The sequence below is a fragment of the Lytechinus variegatus genome, chromosome 5 (assembly GCF_018143015.1).
Source record: "Lytechinus variegatus isolate NC3 chromosome 5, Lvar_3.0, whole genome shotgun sequence".
In the NCBI taxonomy this organism is placed as follows: Eukaryota; Metazoa; Echinodermata; class Echinoidea; order Temnopleuroida; family Toxopneustidae; genus Lytechinus; species Lytechinus variegatus.
Window position 1 is genome coordinate 34,483,365 of NC_054744.1, and position 18,977 is coordinate 34,502,341.

Consider the following 18,977-nt stretch of genomic DNA (forward strand, 5'->3'; position numbering starts at 1 on the left):
GAGAAGGGGTGGGGCGAGAGAGAGGGAGAAAGGGGTGGGACCGGGAGCGGGACAACCTTTTACAGTTGGGACTTTGGGTATTGATATTTAGATCAGTTGTGCTGTGAGATATAGCCTAAATATTCATATCATCTAGCACGAAACGAAAGTTAATTAATGTGTCGAAATGAAAATAAAGATCTTCACTGGTTAGGGAATATCAATTGATTACGTTTAAAACAGATGGTGGGCTAGAAGAATATATCGATTTTCAAATTGCTTTAATCTATACGCAAGCCCACATTCCAGTTGGTGGTAGTGTTGTATCTACTTAGCTTTTAGCTTAATTATTGTATGTCGCTAGCTATGATCTCTCTCCCTCTCCCTCCCTCCCCTTCTCTCTTTCTGAGTATTACACACAGATAGGTAATCAGTTCTATTGAGTCCTATATTCATTAGTCGATTCGGGGTGCGGTCAAAACAATATTTCATGAATTTTGATTTTTGTCATCGGTGAGAAGGTTGGATCCATTTATTTTAACTGGAAATATCTATTTTGATTTTATCTGTTTCATCTAGTGGAAACTTGATTTCAAGAGATTTCTTCTCTTTTATTACTACATATTATTCGTATAGTTTATATAAGGTAAGTACCACTTTCTGGGTTGTTTCTTTACACTTTTTGTTTTAATTCATATTTCGCTTCGATAAAATGTCGACCTGTGACAAGTTAATCCCATGTACTACTGAATGACTTTTCGTAACAAAATATATTCCTTGCAAAATCTTTTGGAGCAAATGGAGTAAACCAAATTTATTTTAGAACGCAGTGAACTTTTTTTAATTGAAAAATTATCATCATTTTTTTTTAATTATTAGAACAGATTTTCATTAAATTTCAATGTATTTGTTTACAGGTCTGTTGCAGTGTTTTCCTATTTCATATTTTCTTTGAACTCAAACCAAGTCTGTCTTTCAACTACAAACAGTCTCTCGATAAATTCGTTCAATTATAATACATGCTGTACCCCCAAAAAAAAAGTTTACAAAGAAAAATATAAATGAATAAAAACGAAAATTATATGACCCGAAGGTGGATTTATTAGTACTTGACTGATAAATTGATGGTGTTTCTAGTACCACATGCCATTGTCACTGATTGCATATTTTCTTAAAACATAACGTATTGGGTACATGCTTAACACAATGAGCATGCAAACAAAAATAAATATATATAGGGACATAGATATATTTGCTATTAATCATGTCTTACAATTACGTTACAAGGCTAGAATTTCTTTTTTCAAGATAGCAAGAATATCATTACGTTCAACGTGTTCATGATCATAAATAGGCACGGGAGTCTACGGAGCGCGTGAGGGAACAATACGACTGAGCATATGACATTAGAGCTTATGCAATTTAGGGTTGAAAACGAAGAATTATGTTCGCATGTTCCTTGGATAACATACCCTTTAAAAACGTCGGGGAAAGGCAATGTTTTTTATGAAAAAGAAAATGGTGTCACTCCTCGGCCCTTTTCCATTATTTTTTGCATTTTGTATTTGTAAAGTGTACTTGCTCGTTTTGCTCACTCGCATGACACTGATCAAGCGCGTAGTTACTTTGCGCAATGAGCCCCCAGATTGGTTTACAGGAGCTGATAGAATGTTACTACTAACATCTTTCCCTGAATCAGCCCAGCTGATAGAATGATTGAAAGACAAAAGCATTGCTTAGTACAGTAAACACGATATTTACATTATAACATGAATAAGAGGCTCGTTCGAAACTGCACAGCACGTAAAATATAATATAGAGTACAGGGTGTCCATTATAGTGGCTTACAGATGGGGGGGGGGGGTTCTTGCCCACAAATGTTTTTCATGACCAAGAAAAAAATTGAGAAAAGGAAAGAGAGAAGGGTGAAATACATATATGATGATATTTTCTGAATATAATGTCAAAATATATCTCCAAATTGGACTTTTGTAATAAATGTCGAAATTTTTGCTCGATCGCTTCACTCGCTCGCAAGTTTTTATTAATTGTACGCGATACACCATATCTGGCCCTCAATCTTTTTTCCTCATTACGCCACTGTATAATACATTAATATTGTTAACACCTTATTCCATGAACGAACACAAAATGACAATAAAACTTGTCAGTTTTTAAGGGGCGGTAAAAGCATCTGTTCATTGTTCGAATTACTGCTCTGTCTGTAGGACCCCCTCATGGGATCATATATTCTTTCCTCTGCGAATCGGACCTTTTTGTTCGCCAATTCTTCATTCTCATTCGATACATTGTCACAATTCTCGTCGATATTGCGCTCTGCTTGTTTCGGCAGCAAACCTTGAGGATTGGCACGTCCTTCTTCCTTTTCAGTGATGACCCTACCACCAGGTTTACCAGGGAGTGCATTACTGTCTTCTGCAGCATGAACAGTATCTGTAGATTTAGAGATTGCGGATAACCTGTATGGAGCGTTCTTTCGCAGGGGTGGTCTCACATTCGACATAGGCCTACTGCCATTCTGCGTCAAGTGCCGTTCGTGTTTCGACAGAAGGTTCCATTGGTACTGCTGTTCGCTACGGCTGTAAGAGCTGTTCAGTCTTTGACGGATCTCTTCAACAGCTCTACACGTGTAACACTCCTGCACGAAACGACCGTGTCTGCACAACGGTTGCATGGGTTTCGTCTCATTGGTAAATCTCTTCCTCCGTTCTTGGTTTTCCTTGCGGTTCTTTTCAAAGCGGAGAGTTCGTTCGGCTTCTTTGAGAACATCGGTGCCGTTGACAGCATCTGCAAAGGAATCATGCAACGTCAGCTCACTGCTGACACCACCTACCATCTGCTTCATATGCGGTGGTACTGGTCTGACATTGATCTTATACGTCCTGTGATATGTCACCTTCCCTAATTTCATCACTCCGCCTGGTAAGGTTATCTGTTGTAGAGAGCTTCTTTTAACTTTATTTTTCTCGCGGCTCGAATCTTGGCCAGATGACGACTTGATATTTGGCAATGGCTTGTCTTTTTTCTTGAGCATAGACGAACTCGATTCAGAACTTTCCATTTCAGCTTTGCACACAGGACAATCAGCGCAGGGATAATGGTTCTTTTCGCCATGCTTATTCTCTCGCGGTAAATTCGTTGTCGGCGGCAAAACCGATATTTTCTTAACAGGAGAAATATTTTTAGCATTCTCATTTTTAATATGTCTTTTGAAATTGTCTTTTTCATTTGGACGATCATTGTGCGTGTCCCTTCCTTTTAAAGATTTTGCGACATCTTCCGGCTTCTCTTTTACGTTATGTGTTGCACCGTTTTCATCATCTTTTGGATCGTTGCTCAAAACAGCTTCGAATTTCTCTTTATTTTGAAGAGTAGCACTTGATATGTCCTGTCCGGTGTCAGTCTTTGTAGGGTTCGGTGTCTGAACGCGGCTTGACGATTGCGAATCATTCGGTAAGTCGATGGAGCAGGAGTTGGTGTCATTTTCCTCGTCGGCTTCACCTTCGAATTCCCTCTCCATCTGGGGCAACGAAACATGTAGGGTAACCTTGGACTTGTAAGGGCCTTTCATACCAGGCATTGGTAAAATTCCAGGGTGATACTTCCGGAATTTTTCATTGGTCACATTTGTACTGGCATTCCCTTGCTCGTCCAGTTTCACGATGGTAGTCCTTGTATCTTCAAAGGTCTCTGCTGTTTGAGGTTGATTGATCTTAGCTGGGCGACTAACCGTTGAATAGACAACACCATCTTTTGTTTTAAGGACCGGTATGTTCCTGACCTTAACATCCTTCAGAACTCTCCAGTTCTGTTTAAACGAGTTCGGTGATGCCTTTGACCGCTCCTGTACCTCGTTGCTGAAGATACTGGACTTAACGCCTTCTGATGGCAATGTCTCCTTAGAACGTTCAATTAACTTATCTGCGGCACTGGATGCTGATTGGAACTGAGCCTGGCTAATGAACTTATTGGTCAAAGACAGTGCGTCATGCTCCAGTTGGTCCAAACCGGGTAAGACCATTTTAAAGTGCCGTCGTTGCTGTGGTAACGAACTCAATCGACCTTGTTCCTTGCTCTTTGAAATGGCCATCCGAGCCTGTTTGATCTTGTCCATCCTCTTCGTGTACTCAAGAAGAGATCCATGGAGTACTTTTTGCTTCTGCTTCCACTGGTTGTCTCCTTCTTGCTGTCCAGTTGCTGTCTTTACTTTGGGCATGTTTCTAGTAAGCGGTCCGTAGGCTGACGCTACGGCGCCGTAATTCTTGGTTCCGTACGTCATCTTGAAAGTAGGAGTAACCTGTTAACGAGAAACAATAGAGCAGTTATAAATTAAACAGTTAAGGTGTAACAATGATAAGATTTCAACCGAATGATTTTATAAAATCAAATACCATTAACCCAACTATGACTTTTCAGATTAAAAATATCAATCTCAGGAAGATACAACAATAATCCTAATTGTTTCTTGGGGAGGGAGGGGGGGGGGGGGGTTGCGGGAAGTGACAAAGTCATCTTCATTTCTCGCGATGTAAAAAGAAATAACATATCTTAATTTGTCAATTTATTCCAAATGACTTAATTGTGATAAATCATGCATTTTATAAATGCAAATGTAAGTTTATCTTTCTAGGCAACGCGCATGAAATTTTCCTTCACTCGATTGATTATATCAAATAAAATGTAAATGGCAAGACAAAAAAAAACAATTTTAAGGGTTTGGCCTATTTTCTATCATGAACACCAAATCTATTAATTTATCAATCATGAATTATGTCTTTAGTGACAATGATAGACACAATAACTGAAAAAGAAAATGCAAGGCCACCTAAAAGAGTACTTCTTATAAAGGATACGAAATTCTATACAAGGGACATGGGTGCTTAAGATGTCCCCCAAATTAGTTCAATTTATTTTGAAGATAGAAATTATGGGTACTGTATCATTGCATGATAGACATCCTTTTTCCTTCGCCCGCCCTCTGCACTTTTCTTTTCCTCCCTCTTCCACTTTTATTTCCTGAATTTTTTTTCCTTCAGCAAGAAACTGATTCACAGTGTGCTGCACTCAACCCAGGTGAGGTAAATGGGTACCGGTAGGAAGTAATTCCTTAAAAAGCTGTGTGCGCTATGAACGCCTAGCTTAGCCGGGTAATATAGGAGCGCCTTGAGCACCTAACAAGGTGGATATGTGCGCAATATAAATACCCTATATTATCATTATTAAATAGTGAGGGGCCCGTTGGCCTATAGGGAAGGGGAGGGGTCTTGGGGGCAGTTAATTCAATATGATTAAGAAATAGAATGAAAAAGTATAAAAAAAAGGAATAGGGTTTAAGTGTGATATACAGCATACTTTCTGAATACTATGTATAAATGTATCACAAATTAAGATTTTCATTATAAAAAGGTTGTAATTTTCGCTCGCTCGTAAATGTTCATAAAAAATTCCCAATATTTCAAGTTGTGCCCCCTAATTTGAAAAAAAAACTCATCAAGCCATCTCGGATACTGACACAAAAGGGTCTTGAATCATTGTTAATGCTTTTATGCAATTGCAGAACGTAATTTTGCTGTGATGTTCTCAGTTAAAGGGGAAGTCCACCCTGAAGAAAAGTTTTGTTGTAAAAATAGCAACAAAAGTTATAAGAATTTAATTTTTGGATTTGTGACGTAATAAACGAGCAGCTGCCCCATTATGTTATGTAATATAAAATGCATGAATTTAATTCTTTCAATGGTTTGTGATGGCCTATTTTGTTTTCTTTTTGGGAACGGGTGTGAAACGGTTTGTCTATTGATATACCATGTATACTGAAAGTAAAGTAAAAAACATTTTTAATTTTTTAATTTTAAGAAAATGACATGTCATTGATTTTTTTTTAACATACGATATACAGTAAAGCTGCTCGCAAATGATGTCACAAATCAAGTAATTGATATTTTAAAGGTTTTTAATTCTTTGATGGATTTTTCTCAAAACTTTGGCAATATTTTTGATTATTTTTTTCTGCTATTTTTACAATAAACTTTTTGTCAGGGTGAAGTACCTCCCCTTAAAAGCCAAGAAGGCAGTTGTTGTGTCAAAAACGATATAAAAACAACCCAAAATACACACAAAAAACACACAAAAAAAAATACACACGAAACCATATACCAGACTTACCAAGGCTAAGATAAGTCCAAAATCATCGATGACATTAATATACACAGGCAACGAGCAATGGACATGCAGTCAGCATGCAGGGAATAATTTCTTGGCACTTTGACATGGGCCAATTTAACAAGATACAATCACTCTCCATTTTGTCTTATAACAGTCTTGTTTTCTTCTCGTCTCCTGTTAGATATTGACTTGGTAGTTTTTAAAAGGAAGAAATACTAGCACATGACCACGGAAGCATTGGTGGTGGCCTACACCAAAATGGACTCCCCTCGCTGATATAGTAACAAACACAGATCTATAAGGTGTATAAAAATCGTTACAAATGACATGAATAGGTATGGGGAAGGGGCAAAAAGTTTGAACAGCAATATATCGATTTAGGCATCTATTCGCAGCCCTGTACAAAAGTGATATTTTAAAAGCAGTCAGGTTATCTATTTCTTCGATGGGGAATCGATAATTAGGCTTGTTGTTTATTGTATTGGGAGCGATTTGAACAAAAGTTCTCTGTGTCCGTAGGTCCCTTGCGCACAAGGCATGGATGCGGAAGACAATCGCACCGACAACTCCTCCGCGTCGAAAAGACATCGCCTAGCAACTGACGGAGAATGGCACTGAGTACGTCGGACGGACATGTTTGAGTGCAGGCCCTAATCCAATCAAGCCAATTGGCCATCGATCCGAGTCTTGTCCATAATAAATAAAAGATAACAGATTTACACACAATGAACAATATGCATTTCATTTTTTTCCAATATCAATTAAATCAAAGAAAACAATATCTTGAGAGGTAACGAAGCAGAATTTCTGTTATCACCGGTTGCTGGGTGGGGGGGGGGGGGATATTGACGCCCCAGCTATTTTTAAATGCATTAGCAATAAATCAGTGTATTATTTCCACATAATGATTTCAATGGAATTACTCTAGAAGACAGCCCCCTTAATATCTATCTATGCCTCTGTTTATTTCATCATGTCATAAGGTAGGCCTGCCAAGAACCTGATGAGTATATCGTTAATGGAGATACATTTTATTTGCGATATATTAGCAGAAATTGGATGGAATTCAGAATCAACAATTCTCGGTGTCGGATTTTTTATAAATCTGGACAGTGTTTATTCTCTAAAAGAATAAATAAAATAACTGAATAAAACAACGAATATGTATAATATAAATACCTAGTTAATATTTCAGGGTTAGCTCTAAATACGTGTATCTCGATGGTCGGTGTGCTGGTCGAACCAAAGCAATCTTTTATTTTAATATTTCAATAATGAACAATTCAAATTAAAATAAAATATGAAGAAAATCAATTCAAAGTGGAACTCACTTTGGCCTACATGAGTAGAATCCATGATGATACCAAGGTCTCTTTTTTTCACATGTTTTAAATGTGAGACAGATGGAACTTTCTTTTCACATCGATCTCCTTTTTGTCTTCTCTTTCATTTCATGCCTTCTCTCTTTTCTTTATTTTAAATTCAATTCTTTTTCTTTTCATGGCCCTCTTTTTTATTTGATGTTGTTGCTTTCTTTTGTTTTAAGGTAATTTATAATTGTCAATTATTTTGTTTAAGCAATCTTATCTAGACTTGAAGATTAAATTGCATTTAATCATAATTTATAGAGGTACTCAAGTTTTTCAAACTCTGCTTCTCTTTAGTGCCTCATTTCCAATATTTTCTACTTCATGTGTAATCAAGCAATATACTTTATATACATGTATATATCTATAACTCAATCCTTGTGTATTATTTTTTGTCATATTATTACATTGTAGCTTTCAACCGTTCTTTTGGCAAACAAGAAATAAACGCTTGAACTTAAAAATTTTCTCCCATTACAGGTGGAAAACCATGGAGTCCAATTCGATGAGGAGGCATCGTCCGATATTTCTGATTTTGATCGTTTCCCTGCTTCCAGGTATGTATGTACAGTGTCAAAAACAAAAACAAAAATAAAACAAAACAAAAACAAAATCATAACAAAAACAAACAAACTAATAAACTTAGTTAAAGTAATTTTGCAAGGGGATGGGGGTACCTGGATTCTAAAAGGGAAAGAAATTAATGGATAAGATAGGAACAAATTTGAATCGCAATAAGAAAAGTCAGAGCCGAATGCTGGATAAGATGGCTTGTCGTAGAACTATGTCGTAAGAGTTTGAGGGGAAACACTTTAGAAATAAATCACAGTTGTCATGGTTATAATCAAATGAAAATAAAACATATTTGCATTTTCTATTATGAATTCTTTACTTGGAATGAAAACAAATCTGAGAAATAAAACCAGAAATAAATTCGGAAGAGGCCCCGGCCCCGCCCCTTCCGATCGACACCAACTCTACAACATCCTTTCTGTTATGATGCATTCAGTCACATCTACCAACGAAATCGACTCTAAACCAACCGATGTCATAACTTAAACCCTTTGATCGATCTGGAGTCGAGTTCACTGGTGTGACTGTGGTCATGAAGATGGGCGAGTAGCCTTTAACACCAACACCTCTGTTTACATGACCGCATAATATCGGACACAAAACGACCAGTCAGTCTACCATACGCGAATTATAAGAGTGGTTGAGCTCCGATCGATATCACTTTATTGATCTACATCTGTCCATATGCGGACTGCATGGAAATGATTAACTTAGATGCAAATGTAAAGTAATATGTATGACACAATAACTCGCATATCGCGGTGTTGGATGGAGGTGGGGGGGGGGGTGCTACAGCTGAAGCAGTTGGCAGAGTGCCCACCTCAATTCCGATAGAATTTTGATGACTTTTTTGGGGGTTGTTGATCTTCTTTTACGGGTTAGTGCTTTACGAAATGGCGGTTAACCATAATTATTTTGTATTTGGGTAAATAGTGGAACAGTGGTACTAGTATATTTGGCGGTCTCCTGTATTCCTTATAATTATCCTCTTATTTTGAAAAATTTATAATACATTTGGTTAAATTTTCACTCTACGACTACTATTATTTTGTCATATACTACCTTTGTATATAGTATACATGTATTTTGAAATTATGATACTGATATGAATGCAAAAAATAAATCAAATCAAATATTATTTTGGTAAAATATTGCATAATAATATTGTTTTGTAAATTTGTTTCCCCTTAACACTTGTATTTTACCAAATATTTTACCCAACTAACATGCATGTAAAGTTATCTCCTTTACCCAATACTGTCTTTTTTTAATTCAATTTGTTTAAGAGTATATTATACAGTGTTATATCTATATTTTCATCACAGGTGTCCTTGGCCAAGTGATACCCGAGGAAGCCCATCTGGTCTCTCGTCTGCTAGATAATGGATACAGCACCGTGGCTCGCCCAGTCCTCAACCAAGAGCACGCCATCACTGTCAAGATTGATTTGGCTATTGTCAACCTCCTAGATATGGTGAGTGTCATTAACACCCACTGAGCAATAAGCATGCTCATTGGCAGGGACAGTGCTCTCGGGGGGGAAGGGCCTCCTCCCCTTTGACATTTAAGAGACGAAATAAGAAATGGGGAAAGACAGAAAAAGAAGAAAGTAATAAAAAAAGGCCTAGTCATACAAATTCAAATTGCATTTTTCAATAAATTGAAGAAAAAAATCGTCACCAGTACGGTCTTGCCCCCGCCATTTCCATGGCACCCCCATCATACCGATGTCTGCAACGGCTTATGTCGAAAGGGTGGGTGCTGTCGCGTTAGGGTGCGTCAACGCGAACGCGAAGATTCGTCCAAAGCCCCCCGGTTTGGCCGAAAGGGTGCGTTGGGAGCGCCACGTCGCGTCGCGTTCACTGGAACGCGCCCTTTCGTCCAAAGCCCCCCCCCCCCGATTTGGACGAAAGGGTGTGTTTAATAATAATGAATAAATAAATACAAATATTTATAAGAAAGCTGAATATAAGGTATTTTGTCAAACATTGCCAATTTGCAGGTAAAATAGTGGATTTTCAATCATTTAAAGCATTGACAATTTGAGGAAAAGAAAGAAAAATTCAACTAAGAATAATGATGATAATAAAAATAATAATAATGATAATAATAATAATAATAATAATGATAATAAAATCAGATACCCACCCTTGCAATAAGCCACTTGGCGCCAATTTTCCATTCCAAATTCATTTCCATAAATTCACTCTTTGGGGTGAAAATTATTATATTTATCATTATCATAAGTAGTATTATTATTGTTATTATTTTTATTATTATAAGTATTATTATTATTATACAAACAACACGCACATATTATTATTATTATTATTATTATTATACACACAACACGCACACATACACAACAGATACATCTCACAAAATATACTAAGGCAGGGTCTCAAGTGTAAAATATAGTAAGGTAGGGTCTGAAGAGTTAAACGTTGTGAATGCTGACCCGACATCAATTTTGGCCTTGCCCTTCCAGGACACATCTGCCGTAAGTTTTATAATTTGGGGGACACCAAATATCTCCAGGTATACGAATGTTTTCCTTTGTAATAAATACACACCTGCAAAGTATAAAATTGAAGGTAAGTTACTTTTTTTTATTTGAAAGAACCTTGAAATCAGTCATAATTTTTACATGTATACACCATAAAACATTTCCACCGAAAAATCCTCATGCAGCATGCCGTCATTGTTTTTTTTTTTTACCTTAAAAAGAATGTTTGTGCCATATGATGATTTATGTTCCAATGCAAATTTCACATATCACTCGTCTTTTTTGTTTGTTCAGCTTTCTTATAAATATTTGTATTTATTTATTCATTATTATTAAACACACCCTTTCGTCCAAACCGGGGGGGGGGGCTTTGGACGAAAGGGCGCGTTCCAGTGAACGCGACGCGACGTGGCGCTCCCAACGCACCCTTTCGGACAAACCGGGGGGGGGGGGGGGCTTTGGACGAATCTTCGCGTTCGCGTTGACGCACCCTAACGCGACAGCACCCACCCTTTCGAAATAAGCCGTCTGCAACGGATGTCTCCTTATTTAAGCTTAGGAGTATGAAGGGTATCGCTCTGATGCATAAGCAAGGAAGAATCCATGCAATTAAATCACATGTGGGCAGTTTATAATTTCCATCTATAATCCGCTTGTACATCTAACGGGGGCCGCAGAACGACTTTGACAGTGTGTGGGGGTGTTGAACATGCATAACATTACAAGTTGAAGATCATTTTCATATTTTTTGTACACATGGTTACTTATAAAAGTTGTGAAGCGAAAAGAGGGTGTGGTGGAGGGGGGCGGGGGAACAGAAGCAAGAAGGGGTAGCCCCTCCCCACCCACCCAAGACCCCCTCCCTGGCCCGCGGCTGCTGCGTATAAATTTAGTGAGTGATCATCAAGCGTGTGTGTGTGTGTATTTGAGTTTTGTCAGACGTGTATCAATCAGATATGATTATTTACGTCTGGGACCGACCTTTAACGTCATCATCCGAAAGACGTGACCAGGGCTCGAATCTCGACCCTCTGCATCAATTTGTAACTTCCCCACAGCTTGGATTACAGACGCACGCCACAACGCCCATTACATGTTCGGTAGTTGGATATGATGGCGCTGTTGGGTTTCATTAATTTTTACCATCAAATGGCAATCTAATCCCGAAGTTAGTTTCTTATTTGTATATTAATTTATGAATATAATGGGGCTTAAGTTAAAATTACTTAAGATTAGGTTTTATTTCTGTTTTCACCTTTATAATAACAATGTTCGATAAAGTTATATTATATGCTCACAGATGTCAGACAAGAGCTGTTTGTTTTGAAAAAAAAAACATCGATTTAACCTACACATACTTACTCCAATCATGCCAACCGGGTGTTGCAAGAAGCTTACGTTCGATTGCAAATCAAGATTAATTATATTGGCGTTGCAAAAATAGAGTTGCCATTGATAAATCAGCTAAAGTGTGCATTAAACATGTCTGTCGTGTTCGATTATGTAGAATATATTTGGCAACAGCAAATTCGTGTTATATCTATACACTTCTTTATTTCAAACCATTAATATGAATGTTTCTACTTCAGAAATGAAAAATATTTAATGCTCCTTGCTCCAAAATTGATAGAATATTATTTATCATCAATAACATTGTTAAAATAAATGTTAAATAGTGTGGGGGCATGGTTTTTCTATGCAAACATTTGCTACAAACCAGAAATCTTTATTTGTTCGTGAAAGTAGGTTATTTAATATTGAATTATTATCGAATGCGCTCTTAACTCATTCGAAACTACCACTTTGTAAAGCGTGTCCCGGGATCTATCTTTCCAATTCCAAAAAGGACAATGCAGAATAAAACAAGGGAAATAAAAATATGTGTAACCTGATTCTATGTTTGTTTATTCGGTCTTGTATTAGGTGGCATTTTTTATAGGTGAATTCGATTGACTCACCCTCATAGCACCTATGCCCGTTTCCCCGTTCTATTAATCTAGTATCCTCCTTCCTTTGTGGAATAACCATTTGGAAACCTAGAACGAGGAGCACTTTGTTGTTAGCGATTTCTTAAAATGACGTCTTTTAATGGGTTTGATAGGTAGGGCATCACGAACTGGGGTTGATTAAGAAATCGCGCGGTGTCCTAGCGATTCCCCCTGGGTCGTATCATTATCATCTGTGATGGTGTAGGTCATCCTAAGGGAGAAATACGTAAATGATTCGCTTGGGAAAAAAAAATCAAATTTTCTGGCTTTTATCTTTTATTTATATATAGGACGAGGCGAACCAGATCATGACTGCAAACACTTATATGACCCAGGTATGTACGATTTCTTTTCTCCCCCTTTTTTAAAAAAAAAAACCATTTGTCCCCTCTCCCCTTTGATTTTTCTTGATCACCAGCTATGAGACATACCAGGGGCTTGTACCCCTTTGCCCCTAGATGCAATTCTGCAACACATTATCTTAATTCCTACTTCTCACTTTGCATAGTGTCATAAGTCATTCCGATATGAAAAATAGGTTAAAAATATATATTTTTATTAATGAAATATGAATTTATTGAAGACATATTCGAAAGCTTGAAGGGGATGGGGTGGGATTGCTTCCCCCTCGACTCCCCTGGATCCCATGCCATGAGGTTCTGCTTGTTGCCAGCTTTGCTCGTACAATCTTCCAATATAGTATTTTTATTGAATTTTTACATCCAAAGCACAATGATATCTTTATGAATTTCCGCCTAGCGAGCCTCAAAGGAAAACGATACAATTTCTCTTTCCGAAATCGACACTGCCATGCATAGTACAATACGGTGCTAACTAAGTTAGGGTCCGGTTTAATGAAATCTATTTCTCTTTAGTTTTGAGTGGAGCGGGGGAAAGCATTGGCGGAGAAAATATTTGGATTACAGTATCAATAGCTATCATGTATGTTTGTATAGTGAGAAAGGGTAAGGATCTCTCTTGGGTGATTGGAATGGTGAGGTTTCAGGAAAGAAAACCAAGATTAGTTCCTGTGTGTAAACATGGTAAAGCAGCACCAACAGGTTGAAACCGACAATTGAATCATTTAAGGGTGGGTGGGGGAGACGGAGAGGGGTTACTTTCGGAAAGGATATTAAAGGCTATAAAATGAAGTAGATTGTACAAGATGTACCAAACAAAACAGTGCCGTATTGGGTCTAAGATTTTACGGAATAGAACGGAGGTATTTCAAAGTATTTGCGAATGAGCAAAACGAGTCATGACAAAAATAGTTAAGACCTTTTGAAAATGAAATTTAATTTTATGACAGATCTTGATTTGTTTCACCCAAAAATCTATATCATCAGCTTATCAAGGTAAAAGTAATGGTGACAGTGGGTGTGCATATCATGTGCAAGTAAAAGAAGCAAACACTTGTGTAGGGGAAGGCATATCCCCGAGTCTCTAGTCTGCTTGGCTAGTCTTTGCGTGGAGGCACAGCTTGTTGATCAAAGTTCCAATGAGGGTCTGTGCCTGCAGACTACCGAGTCCCCGGAACAGAAGGAGCGTGCATGCTCAGTGATGAATTTCAGATCTGTAACTTCCCATGTTACCATGGTTACAGGGTGTTGGTAGTTGTGTCCATCATGAAAATGATGGATGGGACTGGGACCCCAATTTTTTGGCCAATATATAATTTGCTATAATTTGCTATTTGATATAATATGCCATTTGCTTTTTAATGTTTTTTTTTCCAGGAATGGCACGACGCTTTCCTCACCTGGGAACCATCAATGTTCTGGAACATCACAGACATCCAGATACCCATCGAAAATATTTGGAAACCCGACATTATTCTTCATAATAAGTAAGTAAATCAAAACATTTGCCTAGTATGAAAGTTCTACATTTTACAAAAAAAGACAAAGCAGACCACACAAAAACACAGAAATAAACAAAAACTCAAGCTTTAACTACATATTGAACATGTTGTCCTTTAATGTCCTCATGACCATTCTAGAAACAGTCAAGACTGAATTTCACATGTCAAATTGTGAGTGATTTGACACATTGTTATATGCTTCTATTAATCGGACAGTGCCAACGATGAGCTGAACGGCGGCATTCGGTGGACCCATGCCTGGATCAGATACGATGGGATGGTATCATGGAAGACCAACTACATTTTAATGAGCGCCTGTCCAATGAACCCTCTCTACTTCCCCTTCGACACTCAGAACTGTTCCCTGAAACTTGGTTCCTGGACCTACAACAGGGACGAGATCGATGTCATCGTCAACGGCACATCTGGCGACGCGACGCAGTACCAACCAAACGGTGAATGGGACCTAAAAGAGTTCCCTGTGGTACGCCATGTGGAGGCGCGAGAGTGCTGTCCGGGTGTGTACCCATCGGTGACCTTCAGCGTGATCCTCAAGCGGCGGTTTATGTTCTACTTCTTCAACCTGGTGATCCCTTGCGTGATCATCTCCTCTCTGGTGTTGCTGGGCTTTGTCCTGCCGTCTGATGCTTGTGAGAGGATTACATTAACACTCACTATTCTTCTTTCTCTCACTGTGTTTTTGTTGCTGGTAGCCGAGACCATGCCACCTACCTCTGAAGTGGTGCCGCTCATCTGTAAGTTATCCACTGAAATGAAAATAGACAACATAAATGTTACATTATCAGGGCCGCGGAAGTGGGGGGCTTCAGCCCCCACTTTTTTCCAAAACCGTTTACAAAAACGTAAATATGACCATGTGATTGTGATTTTTTGCATGGTCAGCCCCCTCCCCACTTTGAAAACCGTCCCGCGGCTTTTGATTATAATGTAGCTTACGACATTGCCAACATTGGTGTGTTAAAACTAAGACTAATGTGTGTTCCTAGAAAACTAAACCTTGAGGTGCTCTAATTGCACCCTAAACAGCTAAAGTTTGGCAGTAAAACCAAACTGTGTACAAGTAACAACCAAATGTGTTTAAATAACACTCATGGGTGTGGAACACCACAAATGTAAACCGGAGGAAATGACTGGTAATTATCTAGGCACACCGGTCAATACTATCGTTTTTTGCCATGTATAATAAAATACTTTACAGATTTTTTTTTCTAATTTCGGATTGAAAGTCCTGAAGCAAATAAATCGAAATGCATCGTAACATGTAAACGATTTTCCGGAGGGTTTGGCACAAGCAATGAAGGAAAATGAAAAGGGGTACTGCAAATATTTTTGTAATAGATTATAGTAAAATGAAACAAGCAAAACACGACGAATTTTATCGGATGAATAATAGACAAGATACTGAATTTTTAAAGTTTTGCATTTTTTTTTGGGGGGGGGGGGTGGGGGACATTGCATGTAAATATGCAACTAGCAAGTTGGTAATTAGCTATCCCTCTTTCCCTTTCACCAAGTAGGTTAGCTATACATGCTATAATCGGGAATCTTTATGTTCACATTCTTATAGCAGAAAACTGGAATACCAAAACAAATAAAATCCAAAAGAAAAGGTGGGGAGATAATCTTAACCATTGCAGGTTCCTGAGATCCTAGTCTTTACTTCTACTCCCGTCTCATTTTGATATCAAGTTGCCGTCTGTTTAAGAAGTTGTATCCTTATTCTTTAAATAATAATTATATTTTTAGAATGACTCAATTTATTCTTAATCAACGGCATTGCAATTTCTTTTTCTCTTCACCTCATTTCCTATTATCAGCTCAATATTTTGCTGCCATCATCGTGGCTGTCGGCCTGATCACGTTCTTCGCCGTGGTCACCATCAGTATCCACCACACAGGGGACAGTCAACGAGCTCCCAGGTTCGTCCGCAAGGCCATCCTCGGCCTTCTCGCTCGATTCCTCTGCGTTCAGGCCATCCCCTACGACGACGACGACGATGACGACCCGAAACAGTCATCCCACAAGCGCCGTGGCGAGATCGAAGGCAGTGGGGTTCTCAATCCCGTCTTCGAGGACGACGACGGCAATGGTGATCCATTCCAGGCGTCGACGTCGACGTCCAACGGCGACCCGATCGAGGTATTGATGACGAAGATCTCGCGTGGGGTGGCCCACTTCGCCAAACTCACCTTCGAGAATGCCGAGAGCAAGAGGACATCGATGGAGTGGATGCACATCGCCAGCGTACTCGATCGGTTTTTCACCTATTTCTTCGCCATCCTTTGTCTGGCCATAACTCTGGCCACCATTGTCGCCGCTGCTGCACGAGCTCAATGAACATGGTCGAGCATGGATATGATATTCGCCCTGATCATACCAGATGTCTTGATAAGTCAATCGGTAATTAAAAATGAAGATAAATACGCATACGCAAATTACGATGCAATAAAAATCACATAGAAACAGAATCCATTATATTCGATGGAAAAGACTCCAACCACGAAAACTGTGCAATTCATTTACTCCAAGATATATTGCATGTTACTTGATTGTTTTCATGGTATGTTTATTTTGTTATGGATTTATCATTATTCCTCATTATTAACGTTGATTATTGCAATTTTATCAACATTCATTGGAATGCTATATGTACGTATCCCATCTCTTTAATTTGATATCTGCCCTTCTGCCATTTTAATTTTTTGGGTGATCAAGTTATGTTGACGATAGCTTTTAATTCAGGTTTTGTCGAAACGCATGAATCATGACAATATTATAATGATCAATCTTACCATTACTTTCAAATCTTGCCATATAATATAAAACATGATAAATCTACATTCAGTTTGATGTCTGTTTTAAGTTTGATTGTATCTTTCTTGTAATCAGGAAAGCTGAAGTATTTCTTTTTAAGAGACAGTATAGGTATGGCAGCATAATATTTCTTCATTTATCAAGTTACATGTGTGTACAGTATATGCTTATTCATTAATGTGATTACTGTATTTCAATATCTTTTTTATAAATCATATAAGCAAATCATTTTTTTTGGGGGGGGCAGATTAGAATACAAAAATATCATGTTTTATTCAGTCAGTGTGTTATCGTTACCACCATTAAAAAAACATTTGTGTCATATATGTATACACTACAAGCTTTTAATTTAACAAACCTTAGCTATTTACTGTCAAATTAAGCCAACAGAAAATATATAAACTGCTTTATGAAAGTATAATACGTCGTACCCATGCCAAAGTGTAGTAAATATGACATATACCAGAATTAAGATAGATATTATCATAGTAACGTGGGCCCCGTAATGAAAATGGTTGCGATTTATTGCAATATATAAAACATACTTTCTGTTTGGTTTCAGGTCAGCCTCTGAAGGAAAGTAGACGTGTAACATTGACTGCGAATGGTCAATCCAAGTTTTGCATTGTTTGATCACTGCTTCATTTGTCACGAAGCCCAGATATAATACTCTGCGTTTTTAATTTCCTTATTATTTTGTTATTAATTCATGTAATCTATTACTATGAGCTTGTTAACTTTTGTAACAATTCAAGAGAGTTTATTGTATGAATATTTTCGTGAAAAAACGAGAGTTTGAGACTATTGAGGTTAAATGTTTAAAAGTATTGAAAATAGGCAATTAAAAGAAAATATTTGATTCTTCCTTCCCTTTGAATACAAATAATAACTCTTCTTAACCCAGGATACATACTTCACCTGTTAGCTATTCTTCCAACAGGACCTGCATAAGATAACGTGTTATTTTTATCTTTCTCCATTCTCAAACGTCGAGCGCCTATTCTCTCTCTCTCTCTCTTTCTTTCTTTCTTTCTTTCCTTCTTTCTGTCTTTCTTTCTTTCTGTCCTTCTTTTTTTGGTGTATGAAGGACGTGGGTCAAAATGTAATGTTACACAAGAGATCGGTGGATAGGATCAATTTTTGACATTTTAGATCCAGTCTTGGTGTATCAACATTTACCTGTGTTTTCAAAATCTGTACCTTTGGCGATAACGATGTTAGATTAAAACAAATTGAACATAGTGTTGTTTATTGAATAAAATAATGAGCGATTTGCGTATCCGACGCAATGACGTAATTTGTGCTTTCTTTCAGTTCTGTATTCCAATTCAACTTTTAGCTGTTTTAATCTTGAAATATTCATAAGAGTGGTTAATTTGTTTTTCTTTCTCTTAAGTGATATTCTTCTGTATTAATTTATAGTACAATCCACATAGAAAAGCCTTTCGTGCAACACAGTAGTCCCCAGATGATAAGCAGAATGTATCCTTATTACTTTCAGGGTGAGAACAGAGGGTTATGCGAATAATGTGAGGGCGCACATGCGTGTGGGTATGGGTGTGTGTGTGTGGGGGGGGGCGTGAGACTGGGTGTGTTTCTTTTTTGCTATCCATGTCGTTATTTTCTCCCTTTATATGCAATTGTTCAATCTTTCCTTCTGTATCCTTTCAATCTCTTATTTTCA

At 37.9% G+C, this 18,977-nt stretch overlaps 2 protein-coding genes across 2 annotated transcripts; one reads left to right on the forward strand and one right to left on the reverse strand.

Moving 5' to 3' along the window:
* The first annotated feature begins 27 nt into the window (after window positions 1-27).
* On the forward strand, window positions 28-18,575 carry LOC121415996 (neuronal acetylcholine receptor subunit alpha-10-like). Its single transcript, XM_041609424.1, has 7 exons — window positions 28-625; window positions 8,010-8,086; window positions 9,428-9,576; window positions 12,887-12,931; window positions 14,333-14,442; window positions 14,674-15,212; window positions 16,296-18,575. The coding sequence occupies exons 2-7, from the start codon at window positions 8,020-8,022 to the stop codon at window positions 16,814-16,816; spliced, it is 1,431 nt and encodes a 476-aa protein (XP_041465358.1). The 5' UTR covers window positions 28-625; window positions 8,010-8,019; the 3' UTR covers window positions 16,817-18,575.
* Window positions 1,064-6,549, reverse strand: LOC121415994. The gene is made up of 2 exons (XM_041609423.1): window positions 6,163-6,549; window positions 1,064-4,297 (listed from the first exon to the last, which is right to left on the reverse strand). Exon 2 carries the CDS (start codon window positions 4,277-4,279, stop codon window positions 2,147-2,149), a length of 2,133 nt encoding a protein of 710 aa, XP_041465357.1. The 5' UTR covers window positions 4,280-4,297; window positions 6,163-6,549; the 3' UTR covers window positions 1,064-2,146.
* Window positions 18,576-18,977: the final 402 nt, after the last annotated feature.